The 20,630-nt window shown below is 40.1% G+C and overlaps 1 protein-coding gene across 2 annotated transcripts in view; it reads left to right on the top strand.

The window, feature by feature from the left end:
- Positions 1-393: 393 nt before the first annotated feature.
- LOC113062587 (ETS domain-containing transcription factor ERF-like) overlaps positions 394-20,630 on the top strand; it is a 33,420-nt gene continuing 13,183 nt past the window's right edge. Inside the window, exons 1-2 of one of the 2 annotated variants that reach the window (XM_026232527.1) lie at positions 394-937; positions 20,007-20,226. In XM_026232527.1, coding sequence (XP_026088312.1) covers positions 916-937; positions 20,007-20,226 — 242 coding nt within the window. In that variant the 5' untranslated portion in view covers positions 394-915. Of the gene's footprint in view, positions 938-19,991; positions 20,227-20,630 lie in introns of both variants that reach the window. The other variant, XM_026232526.1, reaches the window with a different exon arrangement.

Genomic DNA, 20,630 nt, shown 5'->3' with positions numbered 1-20,630 from the left:
CCGAAGAAAGACAGACATTTCGATGGATGAAAAGGTTAAATAAAAACAGATTTTCAGTCTGTGTTGAGCCATTAATCACTGAGTAACACAACAAGCCTTAATACAAAGCTAGTTTTTAGCAGGGTCAAGTTTGAGGAACGTGAGACCACCATTGAGGACAGATTTTATTGGTTTTCGATGTGTTTCTGTGGGACAACATGCCATCGTCACCTCGCTGTGTCGGTCAAGATTCGGACGGCGTTGGCGGTCTCCACAGAAACGCCGCAGTGACGCCAGCCCCGGCACAAATGGCGAGTGGGCGTGGCTACTCGCCCTCTCCGCCCCTCCCTCCCCCGCTTAGCGTGGGCGGCCCCGTGTGGCTGGAAGAACGAAACACGACACCCCGATAGAAGAAGAAGAGGAGGAGGGAGGGGGCAGACGGGGGAGACAGAGAGAGAGTTGCAAGGAGTGAGTGGAAAAAGAAAAAGTCCGTGGAAAGAGAGGGAGAAAAGTGGATCGGGCATATCTGCCTCCTCGGTTGTTTTGATTTTGTCGGCTTCGCCTCGTGTTTTAGCGAGAAGCCTTGAATATGCGACTTCGCAGCGTATATAAAGTAACCAGGAGTTCAGCGCGGACACGGTGCTCCTCCATCGGCACGACGCGCTCCGACATCTGACCGTTAAAGAGCGAGTCTGTCCGGCCACAAGGCAGCGACGAGCGTCCTCCACGCTGGGGAGGAAAAACAAAACGAGAAAACTCCAAACAAACCGGGGGAGGACGAGTGAAGGGGCTGGATTTGAGGAGGAAAAGTTTACAGAGGAGTTGTGTGTGCGATCCTGAGCTCGTCAAGAGGAAGAAGTTAATTTCATCTCTCTCTCTAACTCGCTCTCTTTCTCAGTTAGCACGACTGCTAACGAAGCGGCTAAACTCTCCAACATGAAGACCCCGGGCGACACGGGTACGTTTTCCCACACAACAACAACAACAACAACAACAGATGGGTATAATCCAACTTTAGATGACTCAACATGCCAGAAACTTATTTTTTAGAGAGTTTAGAGGAGTTTCACTGGGTATATGCAGCCCGCTAATTCCGTTCGGATTAGATGGGTTTATAATATTTGTATTTTAAGCGACTTTTTTTGCGAACAGACGTAAATCAGATAAATATTAAACGTCACGATGTTATATATTGTTGTTAGGAAGGCATTGTAAAGTTAAAAACTAGTTGCCAAAGTTACTTTTAATGAGTTTGGGTCTGTTTTATGCAGGCTATACAGATCACTTCCATATTGTATGATTTATATATGTGTGTATCTGTCATTCTGACTTGTTCCTTAACCCGAAAAAGTTTGCTTTTAGAGAGAAAATCGATATTTTAGATCACACAAATTCTCACAACTTTTTGACTTGGACAGTCACGTCTGTTTTAGACACGATTCACGTCAAACGTGTTTGTCACGCTTCCAGATGCATTAAACTTTATGAGAAGTGTAAAAGTGTTTAAAGGGGTTTTTAAGCGCTTGTGTTGATCCAGTATGGCATCCACCATTTGCGAGCAACTTTCAGCCATTTGGCCCAGAGAAAGTAGCATCCCATCACAGCGCCTCTCTGTGTGAGCTGGAGGATCTTACACTAGATATTTACCCTCGATTTGTGTCTACTGTTGTGTTTAGTTGTGTCTAAAAATGTAAAGCTGACTGTCATATGACTCCAGGTCGTTAAGTTTTGTTTACTTTGTATGGAGGCTTATTTCAGAAAAGCAGACAGTCACTTTTACCTGCTTGATCTGGTTGTTTGATGAGCTAAAGCCACTTTTCTGTAACCCTTAAATGGGCAGGAAAGTAAGATTTTTAGTTTTGCAGTAAGTAATTGTAATATAAAAACAACATGTCACAGATATGAACCTTGAGTTCACTTCATGTTACTGCTAGATAAAGAAAGTGAGTTGGTACCAGTTTTTATACCAACTCATCTGAGTAGTTGTAATGTCCCACGTGTGTATGTTATCTAAAAGTAGTCTCGCACTGTAATCTGTGCCTTACAACCGCTTGGTTCATAATAACCTGGTGAATATTCATCTGGGTGGATGTAGAAATGCTGCCAGCTCATGTCAGTTCAGTCTCCGTTGGGTGTCTGAGCTCCACCAACGCTGGAGTCGTGGTCTTATGCATTAAACCATTAGCTAATTCTTCCATTCGTCCTCCCCCTCATCTGGTCTGCAGTATAAAGTAAGCCTTCTTATGGTATGGTAGAAGTTTTCCATGTTGTGCGTCGTGTCTGGGACGCAAGTCTGCGTTTTGGTGTAGGCGTGCAGAGGTGGGGTTTTGCGCACACTTACTAACTCATGTCAACTCCAAACAGAGTGGGGTTTTAAAGGTAGCAGAACTCACAAAGTGTCTGCTCCAAGTCGTTTTCATTGATCCAGACCATTTCATTAAGATTCCCTGCATGTGAAATGCATTGCAGGTAAAAATACCCAACATGTAGCTCAGGTAGGCTATATGCCGGGATTGATATTATACATCACCCAACCCTTTATTTTAAGATTAGACAGCAAAGAAGGAGAAAAGAGCTTCTACAAGCGGAAATGAGCTGTACGGTTAATCTTTGTGCCATGTCAAATTGTTTCTTTTAGGCGAGCTATTCCCCGCCCAGGTCACCTAGGCTTTGTGTTGGAGCGATGAGATCGGCCTCTTTCTTTGGAAAAGCTACTTTGCCACCCAAGCAATTAAAGAGTCGCCTAAAGCAGCTATTTTACTTGCTGGTTAATTGTATTGTGTTGGGATGAAGTGATTCCCACACTGCTGTGATCACATGTGAGTTTTGTCACAGAATTTGGCTTGGGTCACAGGAAAATACATTTATTTTGTATTAAACCTGCTGTTGAAGTTACAGTGTGCTTCTCTTACTAGGGTTTATGCAAAAAGATACACTGTTGCATCAGTTATTTGTACTTTGGCACTCTTGTTTGGCCGTCAACTCTTGCCCAGCTAAGCGCCATATCTTTCTGTCTGCCTTGTGGGCCAATAAGTGGCCTATTTTTGGTGCCTTTTTTCCAATTGCGTTATTCATTATATCAACAGTTTGCCACATGTGGGTCTCACATCTGGAACCGGGCTCTCTGTTGTCTCTTCCAGCATATGAAGTTTAAGGGACCCACATGGGCAATTAGCCAGTGCTTTGGGAGGGTGGCGGTGGGTGCTATTATTTTTTAAAGGAGGGTCTGGGTCAGGTTGAGCTGAGCTTAGGTGTTGGTGTTTAATTTCTGACTTGCTGCAAGGTATTGGCAAGAGTGTGCCATGGGTGTTTCTTTTTACTATTTGGATGTTGTTGCATATTATTATTATTTTTTGCTCTTATTTTTTTTACTTTTTTATTTTTTTTCTCTCCGAATTCACCCCAAACCCTTCAGTTTGTAAATGCAGCTTTTTCCATAACAAACCATCTAGTATGGAGGATTTAAATTGTTTCTTTTTATAAATGTTTGGATTCTTTTTAGACAACAGCTCTTGCTTTTGGAGTTAGCATATGTAATCAGGCCTGCTTACTTGTAAGACTTAACCTGTCTAGAGTTGCTCAGGAAGTGTGCATGCGATTGGTTGGTGTGTTTTATGTGGCTCGGCAGATTGGCTGTGCTTCCTGGCCTGTGTTTTTTTTCCTGGAAACCGTATAGACAAACATCTAACCCAGTCACACAGTGAGACTTGTATACTACGATTTGACCTATGGTGACATATTTACTTTTTTCTTAAAACTTGAGCTTCCTTTCAGAATATTTAGAGAATTATCCGAGCAGAAGTGAAGCTTAGATCTCAGCTTCCAGATACTTTTGAAGCTTCCTTGTCACATCTTTAAACTTGTTTTCCCCATTAAATAGACGTATGAGTTATTATTTTTCCTTTGAATAAGGATGACTTCTGCCAGAACTCTGTCCTAAATCTTCTGCTTAAAATACAGACTGTAATATGTAGTAGGAAAGCTTGTGATGAGTACCGGTTGTCATAGGACATCATGTTGAGTTTGTGCAAGGCATTTTCCGGCATCTAAAGATGGATTCAATCACAGTGACCTAAATCATCTCAGTTCAAAAGGGCTGGAAATATCTTCTCTTTTTATCTTTCTTCAGTCAGTCTCATTTGTTTTCCTGTCTAATCTCAGATCAATTCCTTTCTGTCGGATTCAAGCTAGTTTTTTTGAGATTCATGGTTGATCTCATGATGAGCAATGCAGTTTGTAACGGCGCGCTCATCTCTTGTGACTTCTGTTTTTTTATAGTACACAGGTGGTGTAGGGTTCAGGTGGCGCTTTGTCATCTGTCGGCACACCTTTCTTTAATCTGCATTTCAGAACTCAGGTGTCTGTGAATCAAATTGCATGCACGGCACGCTGGATCTTTGTGCCAAGCAGGTTGCTAACTGAGGTCTGAGCTCAACCGACTTGTGTTGTGTCTAGTGGAGACCACGGTTTGGTGGGAACTCTGAGGTTTTGTCGAGACTGTGGCTGACAGTTTTCCCCCCGTGTGTGTTTGCCTGTGTGAGCATGTGGCTTTGGCTGTCCTTTCAGTGTGTGTGTGTGTGTGTGTGGTCATGTGTAACAATTTGTGAGTTTGCGATGTGTATATTTTCCCTGACATTTTCAAGTGCGTTCCCATTCGTGCCCAGGCTTATGGTGAGGACAGTTGTGAAGTGTTAGTGAGCATTCAAGAGTTTATTTTCAGTTTGGAACTATCTGAAAAAAATAATTCCTGGGTTACTAGGTTAGGAATATTTGTTGGCGTCACAAATGCCACAAATCACACTGCAGTGCAGGCAAACGAATTATGTCAAGTAATCAAACACACTTGTCTAAACTCTGTCATATAAAGTGTAGTTGAATCAGTTTCCTATCTGTTGAAGCATATCAGTTTTTTTTTGGATTGTTCATTTCAATAAACTAGTTAAAAAATGATGCATGTGTGCTAATCTCTGTTTTATGTTTTCTTTTTTAAAATATTTGTGCCTTTTAAATCCTGTGTTTAAATGATAGGCATAAAAATTTGAGGGTTTTTTATTGGTATGCATGAGTCTGAATGGATGACTGATCGATCATCCAACAACTGACTAGTCAAGTTTTCTTTTCTATTAATATTTCAATCAGTTATTGTATTTCAGTTAACATTGTGGTTTGGCGGTTGGGGTCAGTTTGCATTGTAAAACTCTCTCAGACGCTACTGTTTTGCTTCGTTCAGTCGTTTCTGTTTGTTTTTCTAGATTTATTTTTAATGCACAGTGCTTGCAGTGAACTTTGTTTTCCAGGGTAACTGTAAATTGAATTTTAAAAAAAATATGCAGCTTATAGTTTTGTCACAGTTTCAAAGTACTGTCCACATTCAAGTGAACTGCTTCGAACTAATTGTAAAGGACGATAACTATAAAGTTAAAGATATAGTTCTAAAAATGGTTCTCAATATTAAAGAATAGCAGAGTCCACACCACAACTATAGCGAAAAAGGCACAGAGAAACGATATAGTTGGAAACACTTTCAGAACGATTTTTTTTTCAGTTGTTGAGCGATAAAAATATTGACAGCCAATCAGAATTCATCTTGCTATTACGAGATCGAGTATTTAAAGCGGCAGATGCGCTCAAAGTAAACCGATGATATCATTCAGAGGTGTGGACGCTAATATCGTTAACTTTATAGTTCTCATTCTTGGTGTGAACGGGCCTTAAGACTGACTCTAGATTCTATCATTTAAACTATTATGTTTGTGACCAATATAAATCAGGGTGAATTTGTGACAGTGGCGCACCCCATTCCCGTAATCTGGTTGTAATGAAGACAAGAAGTCATGGTTGAAGTGTGTGTTTTGTGAGCTGTGTGTGTGGAGCACATAGTTTATTAGTGGGGCCCAGACCCCCCACATTCCACTATAATGGCTGCTGTCTGTGTTGCATTACACACACACACACACACACACACACACCAGCCTATGCTCAAGGAGGCGGCTCGCACACGTTCCTAATTCTCACAGTTGTGTGCTCTCTCCGTCTCTTGAGCTGCCATCTTTGTGGTGACGCCACTTTGACTCGCTCCCACTTTTATTTTTATGCAACCAATTTATTTTTGCAGGCAGAATCCAGTGCTAGTGCAGCATGGCTTGGAATAGAGATACAGAGAGGAAGAGAGTCAGTGATCATGATTGATACTACGTAAGGCTCACGCAGGTTCGATCTGGCCTCCTGATCTGAGTCACGGAGGTCTGCTTGGAACATAGAGTATTTTCAGAACCTGTCAATGGCTTTCCGATTCCGTGTAGGCCTCTGAATGTGGTGGTGGAACTTTCAGCCACTTTTGCAGAACAGTGGAAATTAGAGTATTAGCAGTTGAAATTATTTGCGAACCAAATGTTTTCGGTGGGATTCTAATGTCTCGTGGTTCTTAGGTGATTTCCAGACCTTTAAAGAGTGTGGTTTAGAGTAGAACGACCTATAAAATCATGGCGACCTCAATGGGACATTTAGCCTAATTCTAACTTCATCAAGAGCTAGTGGCAGTGACTGACATGTGGCTGTGCATAGTTTGTGGAGGCCTGATGTCTGTGCGCTAATGGAAAGCTTGTAAATGAAAGACCCATTAGCAGCGAGGGAGGGGATTGGCGAGGGTTCTCGGTACTGCAGGGAGCGACTGTGGCGGCGGCTTTCTAATCCCACAGCTGGAGCCGTGGCGTGTGCCGTCAGCAACTGTGTGTGTGTGTGTGTGTGTGTGTGTGTCTGTGCATTTGTCTTTGGAGGAAAATGAAAGTGAAGACTGAGTCTAGAGACTTAACCACAACACAGAACTTGAAAAGAGGCAATCTATTGACTTCTCGTTCTTGGCCCCACACCGCCACCTCTTTTTCCACTCCATCATGCTCTTGATCTCTTTTGTGATAGTATGTTCTTGCTCGTTCTTAATTCTTTTTTTATTTCAACCTTCTTTCCAGATGGGTGGTTATCAGTGTTCTATGCGCAGCATTTTGTGATCGTTGTGGTACTCTACAAAATAGTGTCTAGGAAACTACGCAATACTACATCCTGATATGGAGGTGGAAAGTGGAATTAAAGTTAATGTGAAATCAAAATTGACTTCCATTTACTTTCTCAATATACACCACTGGTTTTAATGTGCTTATTCAGTACACAATTTAAAAAAAAATTATTTAAGCTATTAGATAGGACTAGTTGATCGTCATCCAACCAGAGTTTTTCTTTATTTTAAATTTGACAAAAATGCATGCTTATTTTGCATGAAAATGTACCATCCTTAAATGCATCTTCTAAGTGTTGCATTTTTAAGATGGTGTATCATTACCTTACTTTTAAGCAGTTTCAATATTGATTAATATTTTTTTTTTTTTTAAATTGGAATTAAATGCCAAATCTTGTTGACTTTAAAGGTGAGATGCAAGTCCTAGTCGTTGCCTGCTGTGGTTGGTCGTTAATGGAGGAGGTTGAACACACTGAGTGTTGCCTCCAGGGTCCCCATGGAGATATTCAGACACCAAGTCTCCTGTCTGCCACACTCTCAAACTCGTTCGCTTTTCTTTAGACATTCCACAACACACACACTTCTCAGCCAGGTCACACACATACAATCCAGAGAATCACCTGGGGCCCAGATGACTGTCTCCCGGCCATCCTTTGGGTTAAATGGTGCTTTCTTGCAGTTGATGTGGACCAATCACAGCTATCAGCAGGGTGCAAGGGCTGGAAATCAGACAATCATGTTGCCATTTCACGTTATCAGACATTGTATCATTGGCAAAACACAAGCTTAGGTTTATTTCAGTGTTGGCTCCACCAGTTATTTCAGATGCAGCACTCAAGGTTTGAATAACGCTGTTATGGCAACTATTTTTTGGTATATCTTTGAGTCAACATTAGCTAACTCAACAGATTTTGCATATCAGTTGAGTACCTGCCCCCATCCCCCAATCCACAGGTAAATCTCACAATGGGGACATCAACTGAGAACGTCTTCATACATGCTGCAACAAGTTGCAGAGCTTTGTGTTAAATGCTATCTTTTAGATGTTGTTACTGGAGAATTGTCTTAAATCCTGTTTTCAGCATCATAGAAATTGCAGGGTTCACCAGCGAATACGCCTCGTTTTTTCAGCATGACAGAAACTTGCACAGCTTTGCACTGCTGCAAGGGCTAGGTATGGCATCTGTCGCCAGTTGCAGCCACGTGGAAATGCCAGTAATAGAACAGTGATCTCCGACGACTGGACGAGGAAGAATCAGAATCAAAGCCCACAACTGGGAGGGAACATCGTAGAGAATTTAGTAAGCTGTCTTCTGAACAGACCAATAACAGGGAGCGCAGTGACTGGGCGAGACAGGCAAACACCATGTTTATTTCTCCACTAAGTCAGTTTAAGTTTGTGTTGCTGTTTTCGGCAACTTTGGAGAAGAGTCCTCCTGGTCGCTCCTGCCCAACCCTGTATGATCTGGCACAGGCTGTGTGATGGCAGTTAAAATTAGCTGCTCTGAGTGAGCTTGGAGCATCAAGGAGAAAACGCTGAGCTTTAAGATCGTAGCCAGATTCATTCTGGCTGACTTCCTCCTGCCCTTGAAGACCAGGAGGGTGAGGTTCGCTTTAGTTTCCCTCAAGTCGTCAGCATTATCATGCACAATCTCTCTGGTTTGGACTATCTCAGGTTTAAAGGTACAATTTGTAAGATATTTGCCATAAAATATCCAAAAACCACTATGCTAATGCTATTTATTTTGTCCAGCTGATTACTAACAATATCTCTCATGTTTTCAACTAGTTTTAAATCATGAGAAAATTCCCATTCTAAACAGTGACACGGGGCAGCAGTGCAGTCGCCTGTCTATGACGTTAGTTACCCTTTGTTAACGCCTTTACTGACGTAGAAACCACATGACAACAGTGTCGTGGACAAATCCTGAAGTTGCTTTGCGACAAACTTCAACTAGAAAGAGATGCCGATCTCGTTTGTGTTTTACTCGACAGGTGAGTTGTTTTGATTCGTATCTTAACAGAAAATGTATGCTATTATAACGATCAACAAAATTAGTATTATGGGGCATATACGCCAAAACGCGGGGCATCGCGTCTCTAGACCCGCGTGAGAATGCGTCTGATCGCATCTTAGCATTGACTTTGTTTTTAATCTACTCGCTCAAATCGTTGAACTCGCGTTAAAGCCATGATTTATCTTTCCGTCTGATTAATGGCCATCAGCGGATGGGTAGAAGACAACAAACCCCATCATTCCACACTCCTTAGCGTCGTCAAACCACGCGATTGTTATTGTTTTGGTAGTGCGCCCTCTAGTGGCAGGTCCTACAACCTGTACCTTTTAAGGGGATAGTTCAACCATAAATGTAAATCCTGTCATCATTTGTACACCCTCATGTCATTTCAAACCATTTACTTTTTCTTCTGTGGACCCCAAAAAATAGATATTGAAAAGTCTCCCAGTTCCAGTTTTGTTTTTATCCATACAATGCAAGTCAACCATTCTTCAGAATGTCATCCTCCTTTCCTCAGGTTTGGATGAGTAATTGACGACATCATTTTGGTAAACTTGGTGAAAAGTTATTTTCAACTTTGAAGACCTATGCAGAGGCAGCATTAAAAACATCTAGATTTTACTTTGTGGCATTGGTGTTTTATCCGTTTTCGGGGGTTTCCTTTTCTAGAACTGGTATCTGGAACCTGAGAAATCAAGCCGATCTGCACTGGTTTTACTTTGATTGATCTTTTCTGCCCATGACTAAGTGCGAACAGAAGTGGGGGAAGGAAAAGAAATCGGTTAAAAGTTCATGTAGAAGTGGCTCCCAGCAGGAGATAAAGCCAGGATGAGAGCTTTACTCTGATAAGATATTAGAAATCCACATCTGGCTGATAAAACCTAATGCCACTATCACCCTTGCAACCTCGGTGGTTATAATGACTTTTGCTCGGCTGCCTGAGCAAAGGCCACTGGAGTGTGTGATTTAACACTCTGCTGAAGAGAACATGATGGTTGGGACACTTTTAAGATTGAATTGTATCAATTCCACATTACCAGTCAACTAAAGGAATCGCTGTTTTCTAATTTGGTTTTGTTTTGGTTTTTTTTGCACTAGTAAATCATGCTTTTAATATTTCTTATTAAAGGAGAATTTAGATTTCCTATCAGTTTTTTGGTTTGTCTGTTTCAGTTTAATTATATTAGTTTTAGCATTTAATATGCTGAAGATAAATTGGTTAAACATTTCATAAATAACATTATTTTAATTAGTTTCAGAGGCATGTATTTTAGTTTCAGTTTTTCCAATTATATTTCAATTCCATTTTGATTACATAATATTCCAGTTCTGTTTTACTTCATTTAATGAATTTCATTGAAATTCATTTACGTTTTATTAAATTTTTTTCTTATGATATTGGCAGCTCTGTGAGCGGTGTCAAACAACATTTTTATACCCTTGGCCTTGCACATTTGCTTTCTGTAGTAAATCCACAATTAGTGTTTGATTGACACTGAACTTTTGTGCAGCTAAATCCTTGGCTTTCCCAGGATGGGATAATTCAGTTCATGTTTCATGCCATCTTAAAAAATGTAAATATTGGCCAAGTTTTGGAACAAAACCTGCAGAAGAGTATAGTCCTCTTCAGAAGTTTAAAAATGCAGGTATTATGTTCATCATGCATATTTGAACCCAAAAACATGCTTTTCAGCCAAGTTTTCATGTGCCATATGAGGTGCACTGCAAGCTAATGTTTCAGAAAGGCTTTGGTGGTAGTTGCAGGCCTGGTTAGTGAGTGCACACGCGACTCAGGAGACCTGCACAGGCCTGTTGGTAAAGATTGTTTGGCAGGCGGCCGTCGCAGGCTGCTCCTCATGCTCGGCAGTCCTCACATAGCAGGAAAATTGGCCCAGAAACTTGCCCTGCCTGACCATTTATGGTTGATTTAATCATATCCCTACGAGGAACTCCCCTGTGACGCGTCTGGTTTCTGTCTGGGCAGAGTTGGCCGTCGCGCTGCGGTGTCCCGGACATCTGGAGCACTGTCTCCACCGCTGTGTGCCGGTAACTGGAGTTTTTGGTCTCTCTGGTGTTGACATGAAGATTGTAGACATGAAAATAACAGCTACTAGATGTTTAGCTTACGGAGCCGCAGCTGTGAAAGTATTAGACGTAGCTAATGGCTTCTCCTTGGCGATGGTGTTCGGGACACAAGGCGCTCTTCAGTCTCTGCTTGGGTGGGAAATACCCTCACGGTGTGACATGGGTGGCAAAATGACCTAGAGCCTCGCTTAGTGCAGAGGACAACACGCGTGCAAACATTTTAAAACACTTGATCCCTTTTGCCCTCGGTTCTCTCATATTTGGGTTAAAGTGTTCCCAAAACACCTGTCCAAGTGCACAATATCACACACTTTAGATCAAGGAGACAGATTACCTGTATTTTGACTATGCTGTTGGCACAGGTTGCTCGTTGCATTATTTTCATAATGTTGGAGTAGTGGAGTCAATGCTTGTGTGTGTGGAAATAAAAAAAATAAAAAATGTTTTCAATGCATTTAAATAGTTTAAAAATGGGGTTTAATGTACAATTTGTTTTGCAATGTATAAAAAAAAAGGACGCAATCATATGTTGGTATCATTTATTATCCTCTTCATTCATTAATTTTGGTCAATATTGGGTATTTTTATTGTGCATGCTCATTTCCCATATTTTTATATTTGATTACTGTATAATTATTATTGTAATTATAATTGTATAATTATTATTATTAAAATATTTAAATATACTAGTTTAATAACACTGTTAAATTTTATTTATACTGTACACATAATGTTGTGATTCATAATTTCTGTTTAAATGCATTTAATGTATTTACCATTAAATTTTTTTTCTTAAAATACGTTTTTTTTTTTATTTATTTAGTTAGAATGCTATAGTATTAAAATACTTATCTTTTATCACTTGTTTATTATGTCTGTGGCGTTTCACTCTGTCAACTATTAATTTGCTTTCCTTTATTCTAGAGATGCCGCTATCTGTGTAAACCTGTTGCTGATTCCAGTTCTGTCAGTGCTTTTCAATTTCATTTGCATGTAGTCATGCGTCTGTAAACTTCAGCGATGGCCTTCATGGAAATAGTCTGCTGTGATCAGTCAACCTTGACTTATTTACAGTTAAAGTATTATTGTTGTTCAGTCAAATGTGTTAGTTGTACGGTGTGTCGACAAACAAATCCTAAATTAAAACTGTCGAAGTGTTTACCTTGCAAACATGCTGTTCATCATTTACTGGACCTTGGCCTGTGCATTGATGTTGAAGTGATATTGACATCATATTTGGTGAATTTGGTGAACGTTTTTAGAGTAACAATATAACTTTAATATTAATGCATAATAAAGCCTACTTTATTATATATTAAACTAGCATCCATTTTGCAACCTAGTGCAATTGTAAACCTTTGCGCTGTGGTGACGGCATTTTATTAGCATAGATGGAAAATCAATAAAATTCATTTGGAAGCATATAAACTGGTTGTAGCAATTATCTGAGGCGGCTTCAATGCAGTATAACTTATTGAAGTCAATTGTGTAAGCAAATTTCATTGGATGGCTGAATGTATGTATCAGTCTCATCAGTGTCCTCGAGAAACTCAAGACCGTTGGCCTGACCCTTCAGTAGGTAACTAGAGATCAACAAGCAGAGCATCAGATTCAGCACACCTTCTCCAGTTAGTGCCACACCAGGGGCTCGAATGCATCAGAGAGGTTGTTATTTGCTTTGGGGGTTATAGAGATAAAGTGGAGGCATTTAAATGCCTGTTAGGGGCAACAACCCTGAACCTTTACCGTCAGGGTTGGCAAGAAGATGCATGACTGTGTTATGGGTAGACAAATACACACACAGTGCATTATGTAAGAGTGCATAGCGGTTGATCCTCTCTTCTCAACCTGGGTGTCTATTGGCTCGCTCTCTTCATATCCTCCCCTATCTCTGTCTGTTACCGCTTTCCAATGGGGCTGGTGCCAGAGCTGGAACCGGTGCTCAGCCAATACTGGCGCTCGTTCAGAACCGGCTCATGTTTCCACTGGCAGGGAGCAGAACCCTTGACGTCACCAAGAGCAACATATTCAACTAAATTTTGTTGTTAATGTTTTTTATTTACTTTAACTCTTGACGGCTTTTAAATATTGGCTTGTTCGCAATGCGTCCGTGCCGCATAAACCAATCTGTGTTTTGACAGTACAGCGAGAGTATTTCAAAAGAATAAAGAGTCGACCGCTCTTGCGATACTTTGATTTCATGTGTTGATTGGTCTGTGCAGCGCTGATGCATCAATGCAAGCCAAATGGCTCCTTTCAAACTCCTTTCAAATTGCACTTTGAGACCAGCAAGGTTTTGTGGACATTTCGGAACCAGGATCTGGGCTCTGGCTCAGGATTTTTTAAGATTTGTATTCCTAATTGGGCTCCGGCACCAGCCCCAGTGGAAAATCGGGGGGTCTGTTGTCCACTGATCTCCTTATTCTGCTCCGTGTGATTGAATGGTTTTTCCCATGTAAACATCCATTCACATTAAGACTGACTAGAAATATGAATTCTAACAATTTTCTATTTTGGCAAAAAATTAGAGCAATTATTATATAAATAATAATACTTATCATTATAGTTATCGTCCTTGGTGTGAATGGCCATTTAATACATCTTTAAGAAAACAACAACTGATATTTAAATGATTTTATGTATTTATTTTCTGCCAATGTTATTAATATTAATGGCAGTTCAGCTTAAGTTTGATCTATTTTTGTTAATGGTTCAAAAGTTCTTTTTTTCTTTTTTTTTCTCAATCAAAAGAACCTTGAGTTTGACCAAACAGCCTTTGTTGAAAAGTCAGTGAAAGCCTTCTTACTATTGTTCCCTAAATAGGTTTTTTTTTGTTAATTTATATTTTTGAGTGACGATTCAAACTAAAAGTTGAATCAGTGATTCTTTTAAACAGGCCGTTGAAAAGCAACGATTATTGGAAATGAATCACAACACCTCAAACAATGTTGGCATTTCTGATTCTTGAGGTTTAAATTGGAGATGCTATTATAAATAGCTCTGTCTTGTGTCTTGACACTCTCTTGTAATCTGTGACAAACAGTGGGCACAAAACTGCTGATAAAAGTGTTAATTATCACGATTTTCTTGGAAATGATTCATTTTGTGCCGATAATATTGTATCATAATATCGAATATATCATAAATAGGCATATTTCAGACAGAAAAGCGTCTGATTGTGTGCATCTAAACCAAGCCTTCAGGTATCACCCAGATTAGTCGTCTTAACTCAAATTAGAAGGTGATATCCGTTCTGCCCTGAGAGAATGTGAGACACACAAACATGCAGGGTCTTTTGTATTTTTGGTCGGGAACGTTCTCATTAGCACAAAACAACACTGACTCATTCTACGCAGCTCGGATCAATGCAACCACCTGTCGAACGGACGCCAACGTAGCCCCATATCATTTGGCCGTCTGTATTTTTCAAGGCAGACTAACATTGTTGGTTGTAAGTGGAACATTTAAGCAGCAGAGCCGCTCGTGGTTCTTTTATATTACTCATCCTGCACACATTCACACTGGCACACATTCGTACCCTTTTTTTTCCTGTCGCCATCATCATTAGTAGATGGAGAACGACCTTTTCCTCTGCCTAAATATAGAGCCCACAAAGAATAGGAGGAAGGGAGGGAAGTGGGGGAGAGATGGAGAGGAACAGAACGAATGAGCGCGGGGGCCCTAAACATTTCTGAGCCTTTAAATACAGACCAGAGGACGGCGTTTTTGTTTTCTTTTTCGTACTTGCGTCATGGCTCTGCCATAAAAAGAGCTGTTGCAGCTGAACGCTAATCACAAACAGAGACGACGGCAATAGGTGCTGTTTTTTTAGAGACTGTTTGGCACAGAAAGGGCAAAAGAATGATGTCGAGGCGGTAGGGGTGTAACTGTATACAAACATGATGGTTCAGCACCTACCTTGGTTTTGACGTCACTGTTCGGTATGGTTTTGGTAAAGCAGGGGAAAAAGACTAAACACAATTTTTTATATATATATATATATATATATATATATATATATATATATATATATATATATATATATATATACATACAGTGGTTTACTGAACAAATGGCCATGCATTTCACTCTAGCTGAAACATGCTGAGACTCCTTAACCTGCCAATAAACAAAAATAAAACAGCTCTGAGGACATGTTTTAACATTCAAAGTTTTATATTCTGTATGTTTATGAATAAAAAAAAAATTATGCAAAGCACCAGGCTTTTACATCACGCGAAAAGACCGCGACACCACGCCTGTATGCAAATGCAAAGTAATTATATTATAGATAAAATAAAATGTACACAAAACTATTTTACTGAAGAATGCATCAGTTCGATGGTGCTTAAAACTGCTCATGAAGAGAAGACCTAAAATCCCAGCGATAAATAACCCAACTGCTGGGTTACGTCTGAACCAGGGTCTGAGTAATATAAAAACTACCTAAAAATTGGATTATGTCTGACCCAAGAGCTGCAAAACAACCCAAAAGCTGAGTTGTTACATTTGGCCCAGGGGCTTTTGACCCTATAGTGCCAGTCTTCCTATAGGGATCCCTTTTACATAACTAAGGTTACAATTAACTGCGAAGCTCAAACTTAAATTAAATTACTATTTTAATAATTACTACTATAATAAACACTCAAATTAAAATAAAAATTATATGCAAGCTTGTAAATTTTACATAATGCAGATTTTAAATCATCATTTACACAGTCCACGCGTTTATTTGCGTGCTGTCACCATATGAAAGAGCGCCAAGACGCAATCTATTGTTTGAATATAATACTTGAAGTTTCCAATGAAGTTCCACTTGTACAGTGGATAAAACAACGCTGTATTTGTCCGGTACACATGCGTACTGACTGGAAAGACCCATACCAGAAATTTTCGGTACGAATACGTGTACCATTACACGCCTACAAGGCAGATATTGGCATCCAATTTCCTCAAACTTGTGTGTAATGCTCGGTCAGATGTTGGCCAGCCGGTTTGTTTGTTTGTTCCAGTACAGTTAGTACAGGTGCTATCATGTAAGGCTTATGTCATATTGTTTTTCATAAGCGTGTGTTCAGGGCCCTGTCGAGTGAGGGTTTCGTCTGGCGGTCTCCTGACTCCATACCCATTAGTGACAGTAACAGTCAGAGAAACAGAGGTCCCAGCAGAACCCACAGACACCAGGGGACGTGCCTGTTTTAGCTGTTATTGCGCTTTGATTGAGTATGTTTGTGTGCACGCGTTAAGTTGTCTTGTGGACTTGTGGTCTTATGTGAAAAAAAAGAGTGTATTATGGCACACTGGTTTGTTTGAAAGTACCTCAAAGTGGTTTCTTGTAAAGTCATTCCTCAGCCTTCCCCAGAGTCTGACGTTTAGCCCTCATCTGGGGTTTATTTTATGTCTCTTCTTCTTATTAAAGGATGTCTACCTTTTTATCATCACCATATTGCCAATTTTGGCTTTCTCGTTCATTTTTTTTTGTAGAGCAAACATCCCTGTTACAGTTGCTGGTTAGAGATTTGGCTACAGTCAAATTGTGTTGGGTATAGTAAACATTTTCAATATTTTTGATTAAAATATTAAATAAAGACTTGTTTTTAAGCAACCACCTAGGAATAGCAATATATAGACTTAAAGGGATAGTTCACCCACACATGTAAAGTTTGACATCTTCATATATTGTACAATTAAAAACTTATTTGATATAATTATATACAATTCATGTGTTTTCAAACCTTTAGACTGAAGGACTTCTGCAAAATACAGAATTAGGTATTTTGAAAATAAAATGTCCATAAAAACAGCTTTGGAGCCCACTGACTCTCATTGCATGGACAAAAAACTGTTTTTTTGTTTGTTTTTTTTAAATAGTCTTCAGTGTTTCAAAGACTAAAGTAAGTCATACAAGTTCAAAACTACATTAATACATTTTAATATTTGGTTAAACCGTCCCTTTAATCTCTCTGTTGATTAGAATCAAATTTACTTTGGATATTTTAGCTTGTGTGTTTTGATTTCATTAATTGATTAATTGCATTCAGCGTTTTCTCTCTCTGCTATACGTGTATTTATAGCACTAAAGTGTCTTGTTGCTAGGAGATAGTGTGGGAGTCAGGGACCCAACACATGAGAGAGACAAAAAGGTATAAGAGTGGAGGAAAAAGGCGCACTTCTTGTGAAAGCTGAATGACAGATACACTCACGCATATGCCGTGAGTCAGCGCTGACGCGCACACACTGTGGGATGCTTTGCGTTTCTATGTGCCCACTCGCTCAGTGGAGGTCTGGTCCCACAAACACACAACTAATCATATATGAGCCGTTTAGTGTGACATGTCTTGGGAAAATTGGCATTGAATGGTGGGAAATGCATTTGACTTGAGGATCTGGAGACTTGAAAAAGGAGCCAAAATTACAGGACCAATGGCTTTTTTTTTTTTTTTTGACTATTCTATATAATTTCTATCGCATTTATGCCAGCGTTTCCTGAATGTTCACCACACAGCAAAAGGAATAAAGTCGTTGAGTTTTTTCTCAAGTCGTGAATGAGTTTACAGTTGTAATTGAATGTTTATACTTTCGCTAATTAATGGCAAGTTGATTCTATAGCAAATTACTGTTATTAGCTGGTTCTTTTTACTAAATTAAAAACATACAGTGCAACATGTGTAGTCCATTTGCTGGAAGCAGAAGCACTGTCTGATTGATGATTTAAATGACTCTTATGAGCTCGTCTGAAGAAACCTGAGGTATACTTCTCTGAATGAACTTGCTAAGTGGTTACTGAAACAATGTCTGACTCTCATTGAACTGTTATTAGAACTTTATACATGAGCCAAAATTGTGTAGGCTATTTAAAGTTTGTGAAACTTAAATCACTGACTTGTTGCTAATATGACTCTGTTGTTTACCACAAGATATCGAACTGATCTGCTGCTTTTTCCAGTTTTATATCTCGGATCTGCCAGATCTCTCAACCAAACATCTCAATCATGAGTCAAGCCACATTGCCGACTGTTCAGCAGTTGTCAGGGACAGTTAGTACCAGCACACGGTGTCCAAATCATCTACCGCCCCCCTGCGCAGCGTGAGTCCCCGCAGCACATGTGTGCGGTTGGCGGCGGCGGTAATGCTGAGCTGTTCTGTGTCCGATGCCTAACACTGTGATAAGCTTTATTAGCAGCCAAGCTCTAAACCGCCTGAAAGGGGCAGAGGTGTAGAGCATTTGAGTAAATGTAATTAATTATTGTACGTGAGTATCTTTTTGGATACTCTGTAGTTTTACTGAGCATCAAAGCTACTAGCAGTGTTTACTCTACTTTACTACATTTTTGTAACTCCACTACATTTGTAATGAGTGTTGCAATTACACATTACATTTCTCTTGGCACCAGGCTTTTTCTGCAGCAGTTTATTTCTGCTTCAAAAGAAGTGACATCTGAAAGTACTACAGGTGCACCTCAGTAAATTAGAATGTGGTGGAAAAGTTTATTTATTTCAGTAATTCAACTCAAACTGTGAAAAATCGTGTATTAAATCCAATGCGCACAGCCTGAAGTGTTTTAATCTTTGGTTCTTTTAATTGTGATGATGTTTGCCTCACATTTAACCAAGTTATAGCACTTTTCTTTATCATTGTTCTTTTGTTGTTTTGATTGCTTCTATTGTCCTCATTTGTAAGTCGCTTTGGATAAAAACATCTTCTAAATGACTAAATGTAAATCAAGAGTTTTTAGTTTTACTGGCATGTCTCTTTGATTTGTGCATCTTTGAGCCTATATTTAATATTAGTAAAATACTTAAGAACTGTCAAAATCAGATTGTGATGAGAGAGGTGGGGCTGAGAGCCGTGGGAATGGACCTGGTTCCCTCCTTCTCCTTCCCGACCTATGAATGTTTGTTACACAGACACTCTAAGACTTTTACTCAAGTTGTTTTGGAGTAATATTCTCTGTAAGGTACTTTGTCTCCAGTATGGTTTCAGGTACTCTTTACACCTCTGGAAAGAGGTATTCCAGTGAACACCACAACACGTCATGCACCAAGACCCTCTCGCTCTCTTTTGCGTGCGAGTGTGGGAATTGTGCTGTTATTTTCAGTCGTTCCCACCTGACATAGCGTGCCTGAGAGATAGAATCTTGGTTCATTGTTTTTTCTTTCTTTATAGGACATTGTGTCTAATTTAGAGCAAGTAGAAATACCTCACCTCGTTCGGGTTGAGTCTGCAGACTTTGGCATATTTGGACGAGTGTGAAAAAAAAAAAAACGGGCAAACGTTCTCCGATGTGTCTGACATGCTTGTTTCAAAGAGCTTTTCCGCTGTTTCACGATGTCACGTTGACTCAGCGTTGTGTATGGATTCGTAATAGGTCTGTCTTTAGCACGTTGTGTAACCGTCTGTCCATGTTAATGTCTCAAAGAACATTTTCTGTAATGAGACAAAAGACCCTTAAAGTCATGGCTGTGTTTTTGTGTTGCCTCCAGCAGCCTTCTGCTTATTTTTCTGCAAGTATTGAGTCTAATAGTAGAGGCTGTGTACCATCTGTGTGTGTGTGTGTGTGTGTGTTATTTTGACTACTGCCTCAAGGATTTTGGATCAAAGCGCTTGTAAGCTAGACACCATGGCATTTCTTACAGCTTATTCAGAATTGGAGGGGACAAATAGAACTTGCATACAAACTTTTACCAGACTAAAATCCAAAAAGTTAGTCTGCATAAAGGCCTACAGCCTTGGAAACCCATCATTCCCTTGGCTTAATGTCATTTAATAGACAGCAGAAGTAATACAACCCCTTATTAATCAAGATAAGATGTGGTGAAACATGCCCTCACCAAACGTTGGCTAGATTGCATGGAAGTGGCAAGACTCTCAAGAGTGTTTTGTGTCTGACCTCTAGGGTTTGCCTTCCCAGACTGGGCCTACAAGCCGGAGTCGAGTCCTGGTTCCAGACAGATCCAGCTCTGGCACTTCATCCTCGAGCTGCTGCGGAAGGAGCAGTACCACGATGTCATCGCCTGGCAGGGGGATTACGGTGAATTCGTCATCAAGGACCCGGACGAGGTGGCACGACTGTGGGGCGCCCGCAAGTGCAAGCCCCAGATGAATTATGACAAGCTCAGCCGAGCGCTCAGGTGAAGACTAAATCTGCTTATAAAATCCCATCGCAATGGACAATAACACATTCTGTGAATTAGAAGTGTTCTGTTAGGACGTCTGCCACTTTAAATACACGCGCTTTAAAGTCAGATGGATTCTGATTGGCTGTCAGTCAAGTAATTCAACAATATTTTCTCTCTCTTTCATTATCATTAAAAGCGGATGCCGCTGTTGCAATAGAATTAGAATGATTACCAACACTTAGTTATATAGTTAGCATTATAGTCATCCTTGGTGTGAATAGGCCTCCCAGTATACAGTTTTTCCTGCTTTTCCTTTTTCTGTCCTCGTCTGTCATGCGCAATCTGTCCAGTTGTCTGTTTGTGTGTCTCATGTTATTCAATACTTTGGACCAGTCACCATGGCAACCTGCTGATGC

This window comes from Carassius auratus, chromosome 44 (genome assembly GCF_003368295.1).
Source record: "Carassius auratus strain Wakin chromosome 44, ASM336829v1, whole genome shotgun sequence".
NCBI lineage: Eukaryota > Metazoa > Chordata > Actinopteri > Cypriniformes > Cyprinidae > Carassius > Carassius auratus.
The sequence above is the reverse complement of the archived record's forward strand: the minus strand, read 5'-3'. Positions and strand labels throughout refer to the sequence as shown.